The sequence below is a fragment of the Caretta caretta genome, chromosome 15 (genome assembly GCF_965140235.1).
Source record: "Caretta caretta isolate rCarCar2 chromosome 15, rCarCar1.hap1, whole genome shotgun sequence".
NCBI classification, from domain to species: Eukaryota; Metazoa; Chordata; order Testudines; family Cheloniidae; genus Caretta; species Caretta caretta.
Genome location: NC_134220.1, coordinates 17,266,508 through 17,284,204, shown reverse-complemented (window position 1 = coordinate 17,284,204; position 17,697 = coordinate 17,266,508). Strand labels below are relative to the sequence as shown.

General features: G+C 40.0%; 1 protein-coding gene across 3 annotated transcripts in view; it reads right to left on the bottom strand.

The window, feature by feature from the left end:
- Positions 1–15,899, bottom strand: part of TANGO2 (transport and golgi organization 2 homolog) — a 98,938-nt gene extending 83,039 nt beyond the window's left edge. For 2 of the 3 annotated variants that reach the window (XM_048822083.2, XM_075119980.1), the window contains exon 1: positions 15,766–15,899. In XM_048822083.2, coding sequence (XP_048678040.1) covers positions 15,766–15,881 — 116 coding nt within the window. In that variant the 5' untranslated portion in view covers positions 15,882–15,899. The remainder of the gene's footprint in view (positions 1–15,765) is intronic. The other variant, XM_048822085.2, reaches the window with a different exon arrangement.
- Between the last annotated feature and the right edge of the window lie 1,798 nt (positions 15,900–17,697).

Below are 17,697 nucleotides of genomic sequence, written 5' to 3'. Positions count from 1 at the left end.
TTTCAGCAGAGACTGCTGGATTAAGATGAAGTTCAATGCTGCAGTAGCATGCCGCAGAAAAAAAAACAGAATAAAAGTAATGACTATAGAAAGTAAAAGTTACTCATTGTTGTAGTGCCCAGGAAAACTACATCTTTAACCTCTTTGTGGCTTTCTTGAGGGCACCCCATTTAAATCTCAGGCTTCTAACAGGATTTAGCTGCAATTCCTCCTGCAATTCACTATGATCACTTTAGCTACTCTGACTTTAGTTCAGCACCTGTTCTGTTCTCTCAGGGGCAGTGAGAAGGTTAACCAGTGATCAGCCAGCATTCATAAAGCAAAGTATTAGTTATTCACAACAAAAGCACTAGAGAAAACATATGTTAAGAACAATATGAAAGTCTAGCTTGCATGCAAGTGCAACTTGCCCGGTATCACCCAGCCATCTTCCATATGAAGACCTTGTCAAGTTTGCAAGTACTTCAAGTCCTCTTGCTGGGCCTGTCCTTCTGGTCAGTCTCATGTCAATCCTTGATTCGGGAGAAAGTGAGCTCCCTCCATATAATATAGCAACCATTATGGCTAATAGCATTAAACTACAAAAAATGATGTTGAAGAAAGCTAATATGGCTGTTATAATACCGACCTCCTTATCTTTTACAGTAACACAATCTAGGGAAGCGTAGGAACTCATGAGGGACCCTTCCACTGCAGTGATGCCATCTGTATTCCAGAGACACCACTAATCCAGGTGACTCACTCTGATCAGAAGTGCCTTTACAATAACTGAAATGGACATAATAGTTCAGGGAGATCAGATTCTGAAGTAGAGAGAAGCAATGCTGAAGATATTTGGAAATCTTTCCATACATACAGGATCTAGACTGGACAGGCTTAATAGGGGAAGTTTGAACTCTGATGCAAATGGTATCCGTTGCACAGTTATCAGTTTAGTTATTAAAGCATTTTTACTGCTCTTTAATAGCAGTTAATACTCATACTGTTATGACACTCAAGACATTACAACATACAGCTTTTTCTGAACAAATAGTTGGAGGAGGGGCAGTCAATGGATAAGGCAGCTGACAGACTCAAGATTAACCTAGTTCATGAGGGAAAATTTCACAAATAGAGCTATCAAAATATAATATCATCCAAGCCTAATGGTGCCTTACTTACTAACTTGTGACTCAGGTCATTAGATCTGGACAAGAAATGACCTCCTTGACTCCAAGCAGAGTGGAAGTTGCAACTAGCACAGAGACAGACAGGCTAATGCACAGAGGAACTGGGTGTCTTGTGTCAAAGAATCAAATATTTTATTGGCTGAAGAAAGTGAAAGTCTGGTTGTTTACTGAGGAACAAAAGAGGATGTGGGCAAAAGGTCTAAGCAGAAGTTTTAAAGAAGCTAGACATTTACACAGTTGGTCTGATATTGTAAACAAAATATGGGGGGGAAGAATCTAATTATCCAAATTTGTACATTTAAATGAATACATTGGGGTCTCATCTAAATGTGCGACAGTTACAGCTTTCTACAAATGTTTAAGATTAATAGGGACAACCCTGTGAACGCTAACTATGACATCAATAGGACTACTTACATGCCTAAAATATCAAATTTACCAAAACCCACAAATGTACACACTTTTTTGGAAGTGCTTTTTAAAAAATATATAAACATACCATTTACCAAAAGAGATAAGAAATTTAAGTTACATTTGAAAAATGAACTTTTCTACATACCATTCTACTTTACAATCGTCTTCAATGCAGCTGGCTTATTGCACATCTTGCAATATGCATATCCTGAAGTACCACTATAGATCAGTTACTGCCCCAGCTGAACATCTGATATTTCAAAAAACAAGTCTACTACTATGAATAGAACCTAATCATATTTAGATAGAAAGTTATCCATTTAGGCAATTAAATCATAATGTGATCACGGACAGGGGATGCAATTGCATTGCTTCCTGATATCACTACACATATCACTGCTTGTAATCTTTAAGAATTCATGTTGCTTTATGCAAACATTTTTCATAAATTGGGATTCACATGTATTAAAGAATTGTATTTTCCAGTTCATTTTTGTATGATATCTTGTGAAGGCTAAAAGTCCAGCTGTAACATGGGAATGGGGGGGGAAGGAGGAGAATGCTTCTAGAGAGGAAAGATGAAGGGTAATTTCCCTGAGCTCTCTATGTTGTAGCAGCATGTTTTGAGGACTGTTACATTAGGTTGCTTTACTCCTCAAGACACTATTCTTTTAGCAGACTCAAAGTGAAAGAAAATTTTATTCAAATTATTTCAGAGAATATATCGGTATAAATAGAACAGGAAATTCTGGAGACAGAGGAACTAATTTTTCTTAAACGTCCAGAAGAAAATCCAAAGAACTCTGATTAAACAAATATGCTCAATAATCTTAATACTAGAACATTTTTCCTCCAGATGTCTTGAGGAAAGCCCCAAAAGGCTCAACATACTTTCTCAGGCAGCTACAAGGAGATACAATGTCAACTGGCCATCCAATTTGTCAAAACACCTTTTAGGGAATCCCAAGTCCACCCACCTTCTACCATTCAGTGAATTAGAGTACATTTCCTCCCAATCTCAAGAGGCATACCCTTTGTCTAGCCACGAACTGAACTCCAGGGAAGTTATTCCAGTTCTAGGTGTTCAGGTAAAGGCCTTATCCATTTTCTTTTGTCACGTTCAAGTTAACAAATATGTCAGAGGAGTTTCTACAGCAATCAAGGATGAGGGGTGGAGAAGTCGGAAAAGAATCCTCCACTAGTTGCAGCAGAGCCATGTCCAGAATGTTACTGCCATCAATTGCACTGAAACAGGCTCTGGGTCTGCTCAGCTAGACCGCCTCCTAACCCAGCAACAGTAATAACAGGCTGATCTGCATGGACTTTAATCTACTTGCTACGTCACTATCTGAAAATGCATGCATCCGAAGAAGTGAGCTGTAGCTCACGAAAGCTTATGCTCAAATAAATTTGTTAGTCTAAGGTGCCACAAGTACTCCTTTTCTTTTTCCCCCAATACCGATTCCCTCTGAGACACCCAGTCTTATTTGTTCTGTTCTTGCAGGCAGGGCAATGAAACAAACAGAAATATTCATCACTGTGTTTTCCAGATCTTGGAGGCACAGAACTGGTGTGAACCATTAGTTTAGTACTTATATTACTTGCATTTATTTTTACAAATTTAGATGGGCTTTTTATGTTCCTCTGGGCTCCATTTAGGAGGCCAAATCAAGAGATCTAGCCTACAAAGTGTTTTAGCTCTCTAAAATTACTTCTTCAGGCACAAAGGGTATGTCTACACAGTGAAGAAATGGGCTTGGGCTCCAGTCCAAGCTCTAGGACCCTGCAGGGTGAGAGGGTTCCAGAGCTTGGGCTCCAGCCTGGGCCCGGAAGTCTACACAGCAGTGAAACAACCCCACAGCCCGAGCCCCATGAACCTGAGTCAGCTGGCATGGGCTAACCATGAGTTTTTCTTTCCTGTGTAGACACACGCAAAGAGCCTGTGGGGAAAAAAGCAGGTATACAGATTTATTTCATTTGCTCAAAATAATTTCAGATATCAATTAAAACACAATCCAGACCACAAGCTACTTATCAATAAAACGTTTAAGGGCTTTGAACTAAAGTTACAAGACAATTATGGAAGCATAGGGTATGAAAATAAGGAATCAATACTCAAGTTTCAATACAGAACTACAGAGCTGAGACGTGTGGCTGAGAGCCTTGAAAAGCAACTCAGTTAAGGAATGTGACTTTCATCAGGCAAGTGGTGTAAGGGGAGGGAGTTCTAAATAGTAGGAAAGACAGAAGTTGAGGTATTGCTTTCAGGATGGATTATAACAATTTTGGTAAGCAATGAATTCCAGTCTGACACACAGCTATATCAAGATGCATGATTTATTATATTAAGAGGTAGTATGAATGATCTTGATATATTACTGCTCTGCAACCTTCCAACTCAGATTGACCAGGCACCTGCCCCACATATACTTTAATCATGTTTATTGGGAGATTTTATAGTGATGTACAATAGATACTGGAAGTGTGTACTAAGACAGGAGACTGCCTATACCTGTTTGGAGCGGGGGATGAGGCACAGATGATAAAACTGGTTTCAGCAGACGACACAGGTTAGGCCTCCTCACCTGTAAGCATTTTAGGGCTGAGTTCTAGTCTATATTTTTATAGCTACTAGTAAGTTCTGGATGTTATCTGAAATAAAGTAATAAAGACAGGATTTTAATGGAATTAAAAAAATTGTTCCCTGTAAGTGAAGAAGGGCTTGTCTAAGTTATAGCAGCCACATTTTTAGATCAGGAAAACAAACCTTCGTTCTGCCATAAGGTGCCACCGGACTCCTTGTTGATTCTGCCATATGGGAACTGACGATCTCTTAAAAATAGATCCGAGGCTTAATTCAATGTAACAAAGATTTTGTACTATCTGACTGGGTTAGTGTTTAGTACCTTTCATTGCTATATATTTCTGCAACTTCCCCAATAGCCATCTGCTTTTTTAATTTTGCCAACATATTGGTCACTGAAGTTAAACAAAAAATTTTAAACCAGACTACTGCTGCTTCCTCTCTCAATTTCTTAGTATTTAGTCTCTTGTGGTATCACCATTCCACTAGTTATCCCATCACAGACCTGCCACCTTGACTGGAAGCTAGTTTGTAATTTAAGACTATGAAAAAATAAATAAATCTTACTTTTGTCACTAAATACAGCAGATGAAACTACACATATGCAGGGAGCAGAAATGCTGAGTAAGATTCCATTGAGAAGTTAGATAGCCCAGAGTGTCTCAAGGTGGATACCCAAACGTCAGCAGACACATGAAAAACTGACTGTGCATGGTCACAAGTCTGATGGAGCTGGCGTCAGAACTCGGGGGTTCTAAGCTCCCTGTCTGGTGTGCTACCACATTATCTTCCATAGACTGGCCCAATTTTTTCCTCCAGCAGTGGGACCAAAACGGGAAGATACTTGCAGCCAGATCCCATAGCAGGCACTACAAATTGAAGGCCACCCAGAAGCATATTTCCCAGCTTCACTCAAAAAATAAAGGAAAACATGAAACTGATGCCTCACTGTGCAGCACAAAATCATTCTCCAGTTTGTGGGGAGAACTTAATGGGAAAAGGTTAACCAAAATAAAGATACAACGATGAGGCTAACATATTCTCTTCTAACAAAAATCTTAAGTATTTGCGCTGTTTGATATGTTTAATATGACAAGACCCATTATTGCTAGAGAATGAATGAATATTAAAAAGTTGAAGATGGCCCTTCAAGGTCTTCAGTGTAAATAAAGAGAGAATGAGTTTATCTGGCTCTAATCTCACTATCTTTAGTGAGCAAAAGAAAAGATATCAAGGTCGAAGTGAAAGCAAAAGACTTCTGCAGCTGCAATGGAATTTCATTCTACCACTGAACTCAGTTATTACTAAACAGACAAAAACAGCTAGTCTGAAACAAGAGTTGCAAATATTCCGCAATTAAGTATTCTGCTTCAAAATGCATTGCTGATTCTGAAAGTGACACTAGAGTGACAATGCAGGTAACTGGCATTCTCATGCTAATCATTACTCTGTGATGATCACTGAGTCCGACAGCATAGTTTGCTGTTCTGTTATAAGGGGTCTGTTAAAATGCATGCTCTGCAAAGGCAGGGTGTGTGCACGGGAGGAGGGGTGCACTTAAAAAGGTAAATGCACAATATATGTATTCTCTTTTCATTTGGTTGAGCACCATTTGGCTGATTAGGAACAATTAGCTCACAAATTTGACATAAACCCATCTTGCTCTGAAGAACTGTCAATAGAAATGTCTGAAATATGAAGCCATTTTTTATGCATTTTGATTTTGTAAATGAACCATCATAAACAACATCTGTCAGTTACCACTGCAATGTCAACCACTACAAACCAATCTGAAACTGTTCTTTACTCTACATACTAATGCACAGCTAAAGCTCATTAGTCACTAGATTCTGATGTTGTTGTGGCACATAAAACTAACACAGTCTATTTTACTCATACTTTTGAACTTGCCTCAACTGACCACTATATCACTAGGCCAAGGAAGAATCTATTTGTCTCTGTTTTCTTTCAGTGACATTCTTGGTGGAGTGAGAATGCACACTGAAATGTAATTCAGACACTATAAAAGTATGTTCTATTTGACAAGTCAAAGATTCAAAAACGTTTATTAACTTTCAACCAAGGAAGCCCTTCTCACAGCTGCCTTATGTTTGAGCCATTTCAATAATTCCCCTTTGCATTCTTCTCATGTAGCATGTATTCCTTTTGTGCAGCTATCTGACAGCAGTTTCAATTGCATTTGGCTAGAGCCCAGTGGCTTGCACAGAGACGAACTGGACAAGATAGATCTGAGTTGCTCTTATAAAAAACAACAACGCTATGTTTTAAGCCACAGAAATATGATGACACCATGGTAAAGCAAACGAGCTGCGTTTGAAAATATTTCTCCCATCTCAAGACACAGTTTATTGAACAGAATGTGCTGGGGTCAATACAGACTAGCTTAACATGTTCAAATTCAGTATAGAGAAGAGCACCATTTGAGCACCATTTTCAAACACAGATCATTTTTCAAAGGTTTACAGGACCTTCGACTTTACTGCCCCTCAGTAATCCTAATGTCTTCAGTAACTTTTTAAAAAAAAAGAGTGGAAATATAAAGAAAAAAACTGTCAACCTTGGCAGGTGAGCTCTCTGACCTACTTTGACAGTAGTCTAGTTTTCATCCATACTCTGGGTGTTTGTTTTTTAAACTAATCTTTTCCCAATAAGAGAAAAATTCTGCCTTCTAAGACTTACAAACTGGGGCACACAAACCAATTTGCTTGTACTACCTTTTCTGGCATTTGTCAATCATTTGTCTAGAAATATTGATTAAAAAAAATCCACACAAATTCTCCTTTAAGTCAAGAGTTAAAAGAAAAGGATAGCCTACTGCTGAGGTAGAACATTTTAAGTCACTGATAATAGTAAATTAAACTAATTTAAACAATACACATTGATATTAGCACTTAGCATTATGCAGTTAAAAAGCAACTCTCTTCATAAATATTGTTTTCAAATTAAACCACAACATTGGTTACATCATATAAGGGTAACAATGAAAATATTTTTATGCTATGTATAAAAGACAAAGCAAGATAAAATATTCACATTTGATATTTTAGGCATTTACCAACAAAAGCTCAGTTCATAGTCACAACCCAGATTTCCCTGAAGTTCCTGTTTTTCACCCTTTTTTCCAGCTAGACTAGAGGATGAACAGATCAAATGACATGCCTTGGGGAGTAGGAGTGAGGCAAAATGAAGGATGTGTGTGTCTATATTGTTTTTATTCATTATGCTTCCCACCAGTGCAACTACATTGGTGATAGCAACAGTGAGTACTCTACTGTAGACAAGTAGGTATCCGAGAGCTGAACTTATTCCTCTATTCTAAACTCTGGAGAATGTGACATCCATCTAGGTATTGTTTAGGTAATGCATCAAAATACTCAAAAGACCAATTACTTGGCAAACCTTGTCATTTCCAACAATATGCAAAAAGCACTGAATCTAACTAGGAATAGAATGAGGTTTCCCATTTAGAAGTCAGATTTTCAAAGAAACAGAGTTCATTTGTAACAGATAAGGGAAAGCATGGTGTTCCAGTCCAGTATTTTGGAAGAAATTGTCCCATTACCAAATCTCTTACTGTTCGGAGTATTTCTGGACAGAATGGTAAGTGGTTGTCAATAATCACCAGTAATTTATGGAGAACTACACAGTAGTCCACATGCATTAAACTGTTTGTGAAACCAAGCAGTGAGGGATTTGGGTTTGGTGTGAATGCAGGTGGTTCCCTAAACGGACATCTAAAAAGTGGTCTGAAAAATTAAAGTTGGAAAGCCACTGAATTAGCATCATGGGAAACAATCCAGTTTCTTCTTCTTTCTTGTCATTTCCCTATTCTGGGTCAGCAACATTTATAGCCTTCTTCTAAAACACATGATCATATGCCAGATTGATCTCTCTGAGGTCAGCTGCTATCCAGTCCACATACCGAGTCTTTGGTCTCCTTCCATCCATGATCATTTCAAGAGCCATCCTACAGATATAGCTTTCAGATCTCTACTGGATATGCCCATAGCACAATAGCCTAGCCTCCCTCAGCTTGTCTTCAACTGGAGCAACCTGCATTAGGCCTCTCACAACTTCATTTTATTTCCTATCACAGAGCATTTGACCATCTCAACATCTTCATTTACATGATGGAAAGATTACTAGAAACAATCCAGTTTATTGTACAGATTTCCATGGAGAAGGCCTAAATTCCCTCAAGTTTGCAAGTGTTCAGATCTCAGAGGGTGTCTTATTTAGGTACCTCTCAAATCATTAAACTAAATATAATTTCTCAACAATTTAAGTAACTAAAGATATTTAATAAGGAGCAACTATAAGAACAGCCATAGTGGATCAGACCACAGGCTCATCTAGCCCAGTATCCTGTCTTCCAACAGTGGCCAATGCCAGGTGTCCCAGGGGAAAGGACTAGAATAGGTAATCATCAAGTGATCCATCCCTGTCACCCATTCCCAGCTTCTGGCAAACAGAGGCTAGGGACACCATCCAGGCCCATCCCAGCTAATAGCCATTGATGAACCTATCCTCCAGGAACTTATCTAGTTCTTTTTTGAACCCTGTTATATTCTTGGCCCTCACAACATGCCCTGGCAAGGAGTTCCACAGACTGACTGTGCATTGTGTGAAAAAATACTTCCTTTTGTTTGTTTTAAACCTGCTGCCTATTAATTTCATTTGGTGACACCCCCCCCCCGACCCCCAGTTCTTGTGTTAGGAGGAGTAAACAACACATCCTTATTTACTTTCTCCACACCGGTCATGATTTTATAGATCTCTATCATATCCTCCCCCTTAGTTGTCTCTTTTCCAAGCTGAAAAGTCCCAGTCTTATTATACTCTCCTCATATCCAACCTGTTCCATACCCCAATCATTTTTGTTGTCCTTTTCTGATTTCAATATATCTTTTTTGAGATGGGGCAACCACATCTGCACGCAGTATTCAAGATGTGGGCATACCATGGATTCATATAGAGGCAATATGATATTTTATATTTATTATATATCCCTTAATGATTTCCAACATTCTGTTCATTTTTTTGACTGCCGCTGCACGAGTGGATGTTTACAGAGAACTATCCACAATGACTCCAAGATCTCTTTCTTGAGTGGTAACTACTAATTTAGACCCCATCATTTTATATTTATAGCTGGGATGATTTTTCCAATAGTGGGCTTAGTTATTGGATGCCTTGTTATCAAGGAAACAGAATGTCTATTCCATGAGAGAATGTGTTGTTGATCACTGGTTTTATTTTGCAAGTTCCCTGCTTACAAGAGTCAGCAATAAAGTGGAAAAAAACAAAAAATACAAGAACAGAAGCCACATCAGCGGCCTTCCAGATTGCTCAAGAGTTGGAAAAACACAGCAGTTGGCCCCTTCACAATTTTATCAAAACAGGGGAAAAAGTCAGCCTTCCACTGAAGACCAAATTAGCTGCACAAAGCAAGAGACTGCCACTGAAAAGACTGTGGTGCATAAGATGTGTGTAATGCTCCTTTACGTAAACATTAATACTTTCCATCTTCAGCCAACTGATCCCTCCAGGACTACCTATCCTACAGGAGTAAGTCCACATCATACTGCCTCTCCCGCACTCCAAGAAGGCAAAGCGTAACAAACCCAACCTGTAGGCACAGAGCATATAAAAAATTGGCAGCCAAGGATGGGAGAAAGCTCTCTTGCTCCCATTTCTCAAGAATGCTGCCAATCCTCCTCCACTGATTAACCTTATGTTTCTGGAGAGCGGCAGTCTCCTTCACCAGATTTTTTTGCCCATCCTTTTGGCAGGACTGATTGTTTAAATTTTCAGTTTATCCCACTCCTTTGTTTTCTTCCTCCTTGAAGAACAGAAATCATCTGAAGGAGCTTGTTTTGGGAGACGGATCCTTGAAGATTTCTCCCTCCAGTCACATATCAGATAAAAGAGAAACAGCCCCATAGTACAGCTTTGGGATTAAAAAAGCAATAGATCACAAAATACTTAGTTAATTCACGGACACATCCCAGTCAACCTCAGATCCATAATCCTGATTGCCAGTAAAGTTAATCTAGCAAAGGGAAGGGAATGATCATAGGGGACTGCATGATGCTTAGTTAGTCCATTTATCTAGTGGTTAGAGCAGAGACCTAGATTATATTTCCAAATTAGCTTAGACAGACATATTTTAACTGCTCTGTGTATCAGTTTCTCTCTCTGTAAACTGGAGATGACTTCTAATACAGACCCAATCTTTGTAAAACACAAGAGTCTCAGATGAAGTGTCTAAATTATGCTGTATTCCACAAACAGTGTCAAGGGTATTGTCAAGGTTCCTTCCCCACTCTGAACTCTAGGGTACAGATGTGGGGACCTGCATGAAAGACCTCCTAAACTTATTCTTACCAGCCCAGGTTAAAGACTTCCCCAAGGTACAAACTGTGCCTTGTCCTTGAACCCTATGCTGCCACCACCAAGCGTGTTAAACAAAGAACAGGGAAAGAGCCCACTGGGAGACGTCTTCCCCCAAAATATCTCCCCAAGCCCTACACCCCCTTTCCTGGGGAAGGCTTGATAAAAATCCTCACCAATTTGCATAGGTGAACACAGACTCAAACCCTTGGATCTTAAGAACAGTGAAAAAAAAAATCAATCAGGTTCTCAAAAGAAGAATTTTAATTTAAAAAAAAGGTAAAAGAATCACCTCTGTAAAATCAGGATGGTAAATACCTTACAGGGAAATCAGATTCAAAACATAGAGAATCCCTCTAGGCAAAACCTTAAGTTACAAAAAGACACAAAAACAGGAATATACATTCCATCCAGCATAGCTTATTTTACCAGCCATTAAACAAAAGGAAATCAACACATTTCTAGCTAGATTACTTACTAACTAACAGTTGTAAGGCTGCATTCCTGAACTGTTCCTGGCAAAAGCATCACACAGACAGACGAACCCTTTGTTCCCCCACCTCCAGCTTTGAAAGTATCTTGTCTCCTCATTGGTCACTTTGGTCAGGTGCCAGCAAGGTTATCTTAGCTTCTTAACCCTTTACAGGTGAAAGAGTTTTGCCTCTGGCCAGGAGGGATTTTATAGCACTGTATACAGAAAGGTGGTTACCCTTCCCTTTATATATATATATGACAGGTATGCTCCCCAATCCCTCAGAATCAGTAGTATGCTCTGCTCATGGAGTACAAGAAGGCCTTAGCACATCCACGGACTAGGAACTGTGCAAAGAAGATCCTTTAACCTGGAAAGGCCCCTTAAACAGTTCAGCAGCGTACTTTCTATATTAATAAATGTGTTGAGTTTAATGCTAACAAGATAAAACCTTGGAATTTTTGTGTGCATACACACATGATTTTTCTTAGGTGCCATATAGCAGAACAGAGCACACTTATCCAAAACATGAGAGCGTAATGAGAAGTTATCAGGCTACATTACGCTACAGTATTTGACAGCAAAAATAATAAGCGTCTAGTATTTTAGACAAAAATGGGACAATTTGCCTTTGTGCCTCATACCACATGCTCCAACGTAACTCTCAGCAGACCCATAACAATAGCATTTATAGTCTATGAAAACCTAATAAAAGTACTAGGTGGCCACAGTATCCATAGGAAGACTAGGGTTTTGCCACTGTAAGTTTTCTAAAATCCACTAATGCAACTGAAAGTAACTTACAGTTTCGTTACTATAGAAATGCAGAGATCCAGAAAGAGTTTTGTTTAACCTTTATATCACAGCTGCTATAAGAGTTATCAGCTTTCTGATACAGCAGTCTGGCCACACTTGTTTTGTGTCAGTCAATGGTGTAAGGGTCAATCGGTAAGACTTTGACCCTCACCATAAACCTGTATTTATTTATGTTGCCAACATGGTTGAGTTTGCTAACATCTGAGAAGATAATTTCCTCTACTTCCTTTTCTTAAAAAGGAAGAATATCCTGTTTTATTATATTAAGTCACAATATAATAAAAATTACTATAAAATAATCAACTGTTGCTTTTACAGAAGTAGGTGTTAAGTTAGTTTGAGCTCAGCATAACGAAGCGACAGCATAAAATCTGCCCTTGGCTGGAACTCAAACCTCTGATTATCTACCACTAATAGGGCAAGATTACAGATTTTAATAAACACTCCAATAGTTTGATTTTCACAGTGGTTGTGTCTTCTTCAGTAAGAGTCCAAATGTCTTTCACTTATCTCTACGCATACTGCCAGAGTAGTGGCTGGATTTAATATATTTTTGCCATCTGTCCTAAAGATATGAGATGACCAATACGTTGCCAACTCATGACTTTACCATGTGTCAATATTTGTTGTTTCTTAAAACCCCAGATCCTGGATTCATATAATTAAGTGAGAATTGCCATTTTTAATTTAGAAAAAAATTTCTAGCCCTCATGGTTGCAGAGAAGTTTGGAAATATAATCTATCTGTACACAAATGGCTCAAAAAAATCAAAAAAGCCCAAACATTATTATTGGCTTAAAATCCAGAAATGTAAGAAAACCTCATGGTGATTTTTTTGGGGCCTGACTCATGATTTTTGAACACTTGGAATTGGCAATGTTAGATAAACTTGGAAGTGGCTATTCAAAATAATGACCTACCTGAAAGGAGTAATATGCCTGCATCTCACCTTTAGTTAATTTTAAGATTCCCCTCCAACCTCCCAAATACTACTTTTCGCATAAAGTTGTAATGCTGATGAAAGGTTTTGTCTCAAAAAAGCAGTGCTCTGGTTATGGTAGGCTCTCTCCCCTTCCTCTTTCCCTCCCCCACCCCAAAGCTCATCACAGTTTGTGTACTGTAATCATTTTCTCCTCCAGATTTTCCTTTTAACCTGAATATTTTAAAAACACTTTCTTATATATTTCAGGAGTCCAATTCAATCAAAATAGGTCATCAACAAACTAATACAATTCATGCAAAGACAACAGATTTCTGATTACTTGTGTATCAAACAAATCTTGTAATTATGCTAGATTTCCAGGTAGGAGTGATAATATTGCTATTCCATTTCTATAGTTACTCTTGTACAATTACATAGCCAAACTTACTTGGAAGCTTGCTGTTATGTCCATTACTACTTTCACTGTGTCCTTACATATGTCAACATTTTATTAGTATTTGTTGACTATTTATGAACATTTAGAATTAATGTTTTTCTGCTCCGTTGGCATTTTATAACATCATTTGTACATGCCATCTCAAGAACAATGCCAGACATACTCAGAACCACCATTCCGATTCTCTGCGCACAATATGCCTATTAATTTCAGTTTTGGCTATGCTGCTGCTGACATCCTCTTGGGTGCCTGAGAAAGGGCATGCACCAAAGTAGAAACTGACTATGAGAAGTGCTTTCAAGGGCACCAAAAACTGAAAAGAAAATATTTATCCCTTATTCTTTCATGTATAATAATCAGAGGTTACTATTACAAAATTTATTTTAATTGGACGCTGTATGATTGGATCCTTTTGCTGAACTGAGGTAATAATTTGATCCAAAAATGTTATTGACTGATGAGGCTCATGGGACACTTCAGAACTATACTTACATGAGCTACTAAGCTAAAAGATATTGGTGTATCCCCACTGAAGTAATGTTGATGCCTGTTAAGTAGTTTAAAATGTTATTAAAGGCAAACAACATGATTCAGCAATGGACGATTAACTACTTAGCAAATAATTATGTCTCAGAACATTATTATACCATCATTCACGCAGGTATTATACTGTCATTCACTCTAAGACCATAGAATGGTATGTCAAAACAATAACATCAATGCCGACAGAAATGTTGACCAAACAATCCAGTGAACCAATACAAAGATTCCAATAACTGTGGGTGGGGGAAACTAAAATGACTATTCAATACTGATTGCTATTCTTCTGGTGGGAGGAAGGTGTTTCTTTCTGTAAAGCCTCCTGAACATTAACTATTTGCCATCAACTACTTTATGTGGTGTGAAATTGTCAATGTCACTAAATCACCACAGAAGGGTCATGACATGGCATTGAAGAGACCCTGTGACACAAGTCAACTTGCTTGAAAAATAAACATCCCCAAACTCCATGGCACAAAGAGAAAATAAAAGACAATCCCAGAGCAATACCAGCTAGGATTGTGCTCAAACACCATCTAAATAGGTAATTACAGTAACGCCTCACTTAAAGTTGTCCCGGTTAACATTGTTTCCTTATTAGGCTGCTGATCTATTAGATAACATACTCATTTAAAGTTGTGCAATGTTCCGTTATACGGTTGTTTGGCTTGTCTAGCTCCGCCTGCCCAGTGTTCCAGCCGGGGAGCTGGGACACAGCATGGGGGCTTACCCCACTCCGCCCACCCAACATTCCAGCCAGAGAGAGGGCAAGCCCCTAACCCTGCTCCCGGGCAGGAGCGTGGGGCGGGTGGAATGGGGCAAACCCCCCACGCCCCAACTGTTCTACGCCCCTGCATCAGCCAAGCTTCACAATCATCCCTGGTGAGTACAGCATTAAATTGTTTAAAACTGATACTATAATGTATATAATGTCTTTTGTCTGGTAAAATTTTTTTCCCTGAAACCTAACCTTCCCCTTCCCCTTTTACATTAATTCTTATGGGGAAATTGGATTAGCTTAACACCGTTTTGCTTGAAGTAGCATTTTTCAGGAACATAACTACAATGTTAAGTGAGGAGTTACTGTATATGCCAGAGTATAAGAGTCATTCACTAAATGTTAATTCAATAATCTTAGTACTGCTAACCCTAAGCATTAAAAAATCATGAGTTAAACCCAAAAAAGTCAGATTAAGTAAAATATGATTTTTTTTAAATTGGGGGGGCTCTTTTTTTGCCTTCTGGTATTTGAGTCATTAAAGTTTACTAGAGTCCAGATTTCTCTGCAACCACAAACTTCCATAAATGATTTTTTTTCAAAAGCAAAGGGCCTCAGGTGACCACCTGACTCCCATAGTTGGAGCTTTATGAACATAGAACAAGACTTGTGATAAATCATGAATGTTACCAGTCTCAACACCCTTGTGAGGTAGGGAAGAGGGTCTCAGCCCCATTTATGGGCCAGGAACTGAGGCATGGGACGGTTTAAGTGACTTGCCCGAGGTGTAGAGTGACCAGATAGCAAGTGTAAAAAATCAGGACGGGGGTGTGGAGGTAACAGGAGCCCATATTAAAAAAAAACCCCAAATACCAGGACTCTCCCTATAAAATCGGGACATCTGGTCACCCTACCAAGGTCCCACGAGAAGACGGTGGTGGAACCAAGAATGACTCCAGATCACCCAAGACCTTAACCACAAGACCATCCTTCTCTTATTGGCAGGACGTCACCCAGGGCCCCTCTGAGCCTGAAACCCTTGTGGGAGGCCACCAGGGACCCCTCCCCTGGGTGAAGCGGCGGTGACTGGGGACCTCGCCTGCAGGGCGCTGCGGACGGGACCAAGGCTCCTACCCCCTGAACTCTGACTCTACAGGCTGCCCCGGACGGCGAGTTTTAACGGCCCTCCTATTCTTACAGCCCGACAGCTCCAGGGGCTGCCCCACGGAGCAGCGAGCCGCTGACATTCTCACACTCACCCAGCACGCAGAGCGAAACGCCGCCGCCACCTCAGGCGGTTACACGCTTCCGGGAAAAGGTGACACCCTAACAACAGACACACCCATTGGCCTCTTAGGCCCCTCCTTCTTCGCATGCTATTGGCGCGTAAGCCGCTCTTTTCTCCCGACCTCTCATTGACTCGCTCCCGTGTCGCTCAAGTAGGGTTGCGGCAGCGTTCCAAATCGCGGCTCTTCTCTGCGATCTGCCCCTCCCCGCATCTGGTGCGGCTCTTCCGTTCTGTGCGCTCTCCTCCCCGCACGAATCTCCGCTCCGCTTACCTCATCTCTCCCCAGTAGCTCCTCCCCCAATGGTTCTCCCCTGAGCAGTTCCCGCCTCTCTGGGCCTTGGTGATGGACCCAGAACAAGGGTGACCTGGGGGTGGTGCCCTGCTGGCCCCTAAGCCCAGCAGGCCCAGGAAGCTTTGCAAAGCAGAGGCAGATGGAGCATGGCTGCTGGGAGTCATCTCACACACCCTCTCTGTGCTGACTAACTTTGAGCTCTGGGAAGTTTGTTCAGGTGTAATGAGCTCCAGGCCTGATTGTCCATTGCATGACCCCCCTTTTATGTCACCTCAGCATGCAGATATGGCCCTTCCGGAATAGCCCTGGTGTCAGGGCTCTATGCACCTGCCACACTCCCCTCAGTTGTATGTGGCCAGGGTGGCTGTGGTCCAGCTAGTCTCATTTGCCAGAAAGGCTCCTTGCGTCCCCCAGCCACATTTGAGGAGCCCTGAACTTTCTTTGATCTGGGAACTGGGCAGGACCTCGGTTTATCCCAAAATGGGAAAAAAGAGAGGGGGCTTTGTCCTCAGTTACAAACTCAGATCAAAACACAACATTGCCAGAATTCATAATCCCTTGATGATTCTACCTGGAACTGCAGGTTTAAACAAGGATGGGGTAAACTGAGCTGTTCACCTACCCAACTTGAAATAGTGACTCAAGGAATTTACCATGTGGGGCTTTCAAACAAGATCTTAAACACTTAGGTTCTGCCTGCTTTTCTGGGCAGATAATGGCAGCAGCATGGCTTCAGTTGACCTTCAGCTGTAAATTCAGACTGCCTTCTGGCGGAGCCTCCAGGAGAAGATAGTAGTAAAAGCACTGACTGCTCTCTGAGGGTTAATACCTATCCCATGAGGATAAATCAAGCCCCGTATATAGAAGGTATGAAAACAGTTCTTTAATATGAAGCACTATGAAAGGAAAAGAGCTTCCAAAATAGTAAGAGCTATTTGTGCTATTACATCTAAAGCAGGATGTTAGGCTGATATCCACAGTAAAACTTCAACATGCATAAATGTAGAGAAAAATAGATTTCAGTTTTGAGTTTCCAAGATGTTATTTAAACACAGCTTTTCAAATTTAACATAAGGCAAGTTACACAAGTCTATCAATCTGTGTGGCTCTGCAACTGATTAGTTAATTGTACAATTTTTGAAGTCAAGGAGAGGTGAGAGCACACAGTGCCTGACAGCAGTTACACAGTAACGTGCAGCATTAAGGCCAAAGATTGTTTCAAAAAATCTATTGCATTCCACTGGGTTTTATTTAACATATTTATAGATCTAGCAGATCATTTTGACATTAAGCAGAAGAAATCTCTATTGGGGAGTAATGTCTTAGAAAATGCTTTAGAATGGATGATTAGAGTACAGTAAAACATGTCATAAGCTATCACTTGAGAGACCAACCATATTGGTTGTTTACCAGAGGTGGATCTATAATAAAGGACAAATAAAATATGCTGAGATACTTTAAGGTAGTCTTTTAAGTCAGGAGGTTTCTTAATAAGGATGGTACCTTGAATAGGTTTGAATGTAATTTGAACGAATTGTGTTCCATGGAGACTTGATATTTTGTCTTTGTGATAGTTTGGTCATGTTTTTCTATTTTAGCATTTTGATGTGG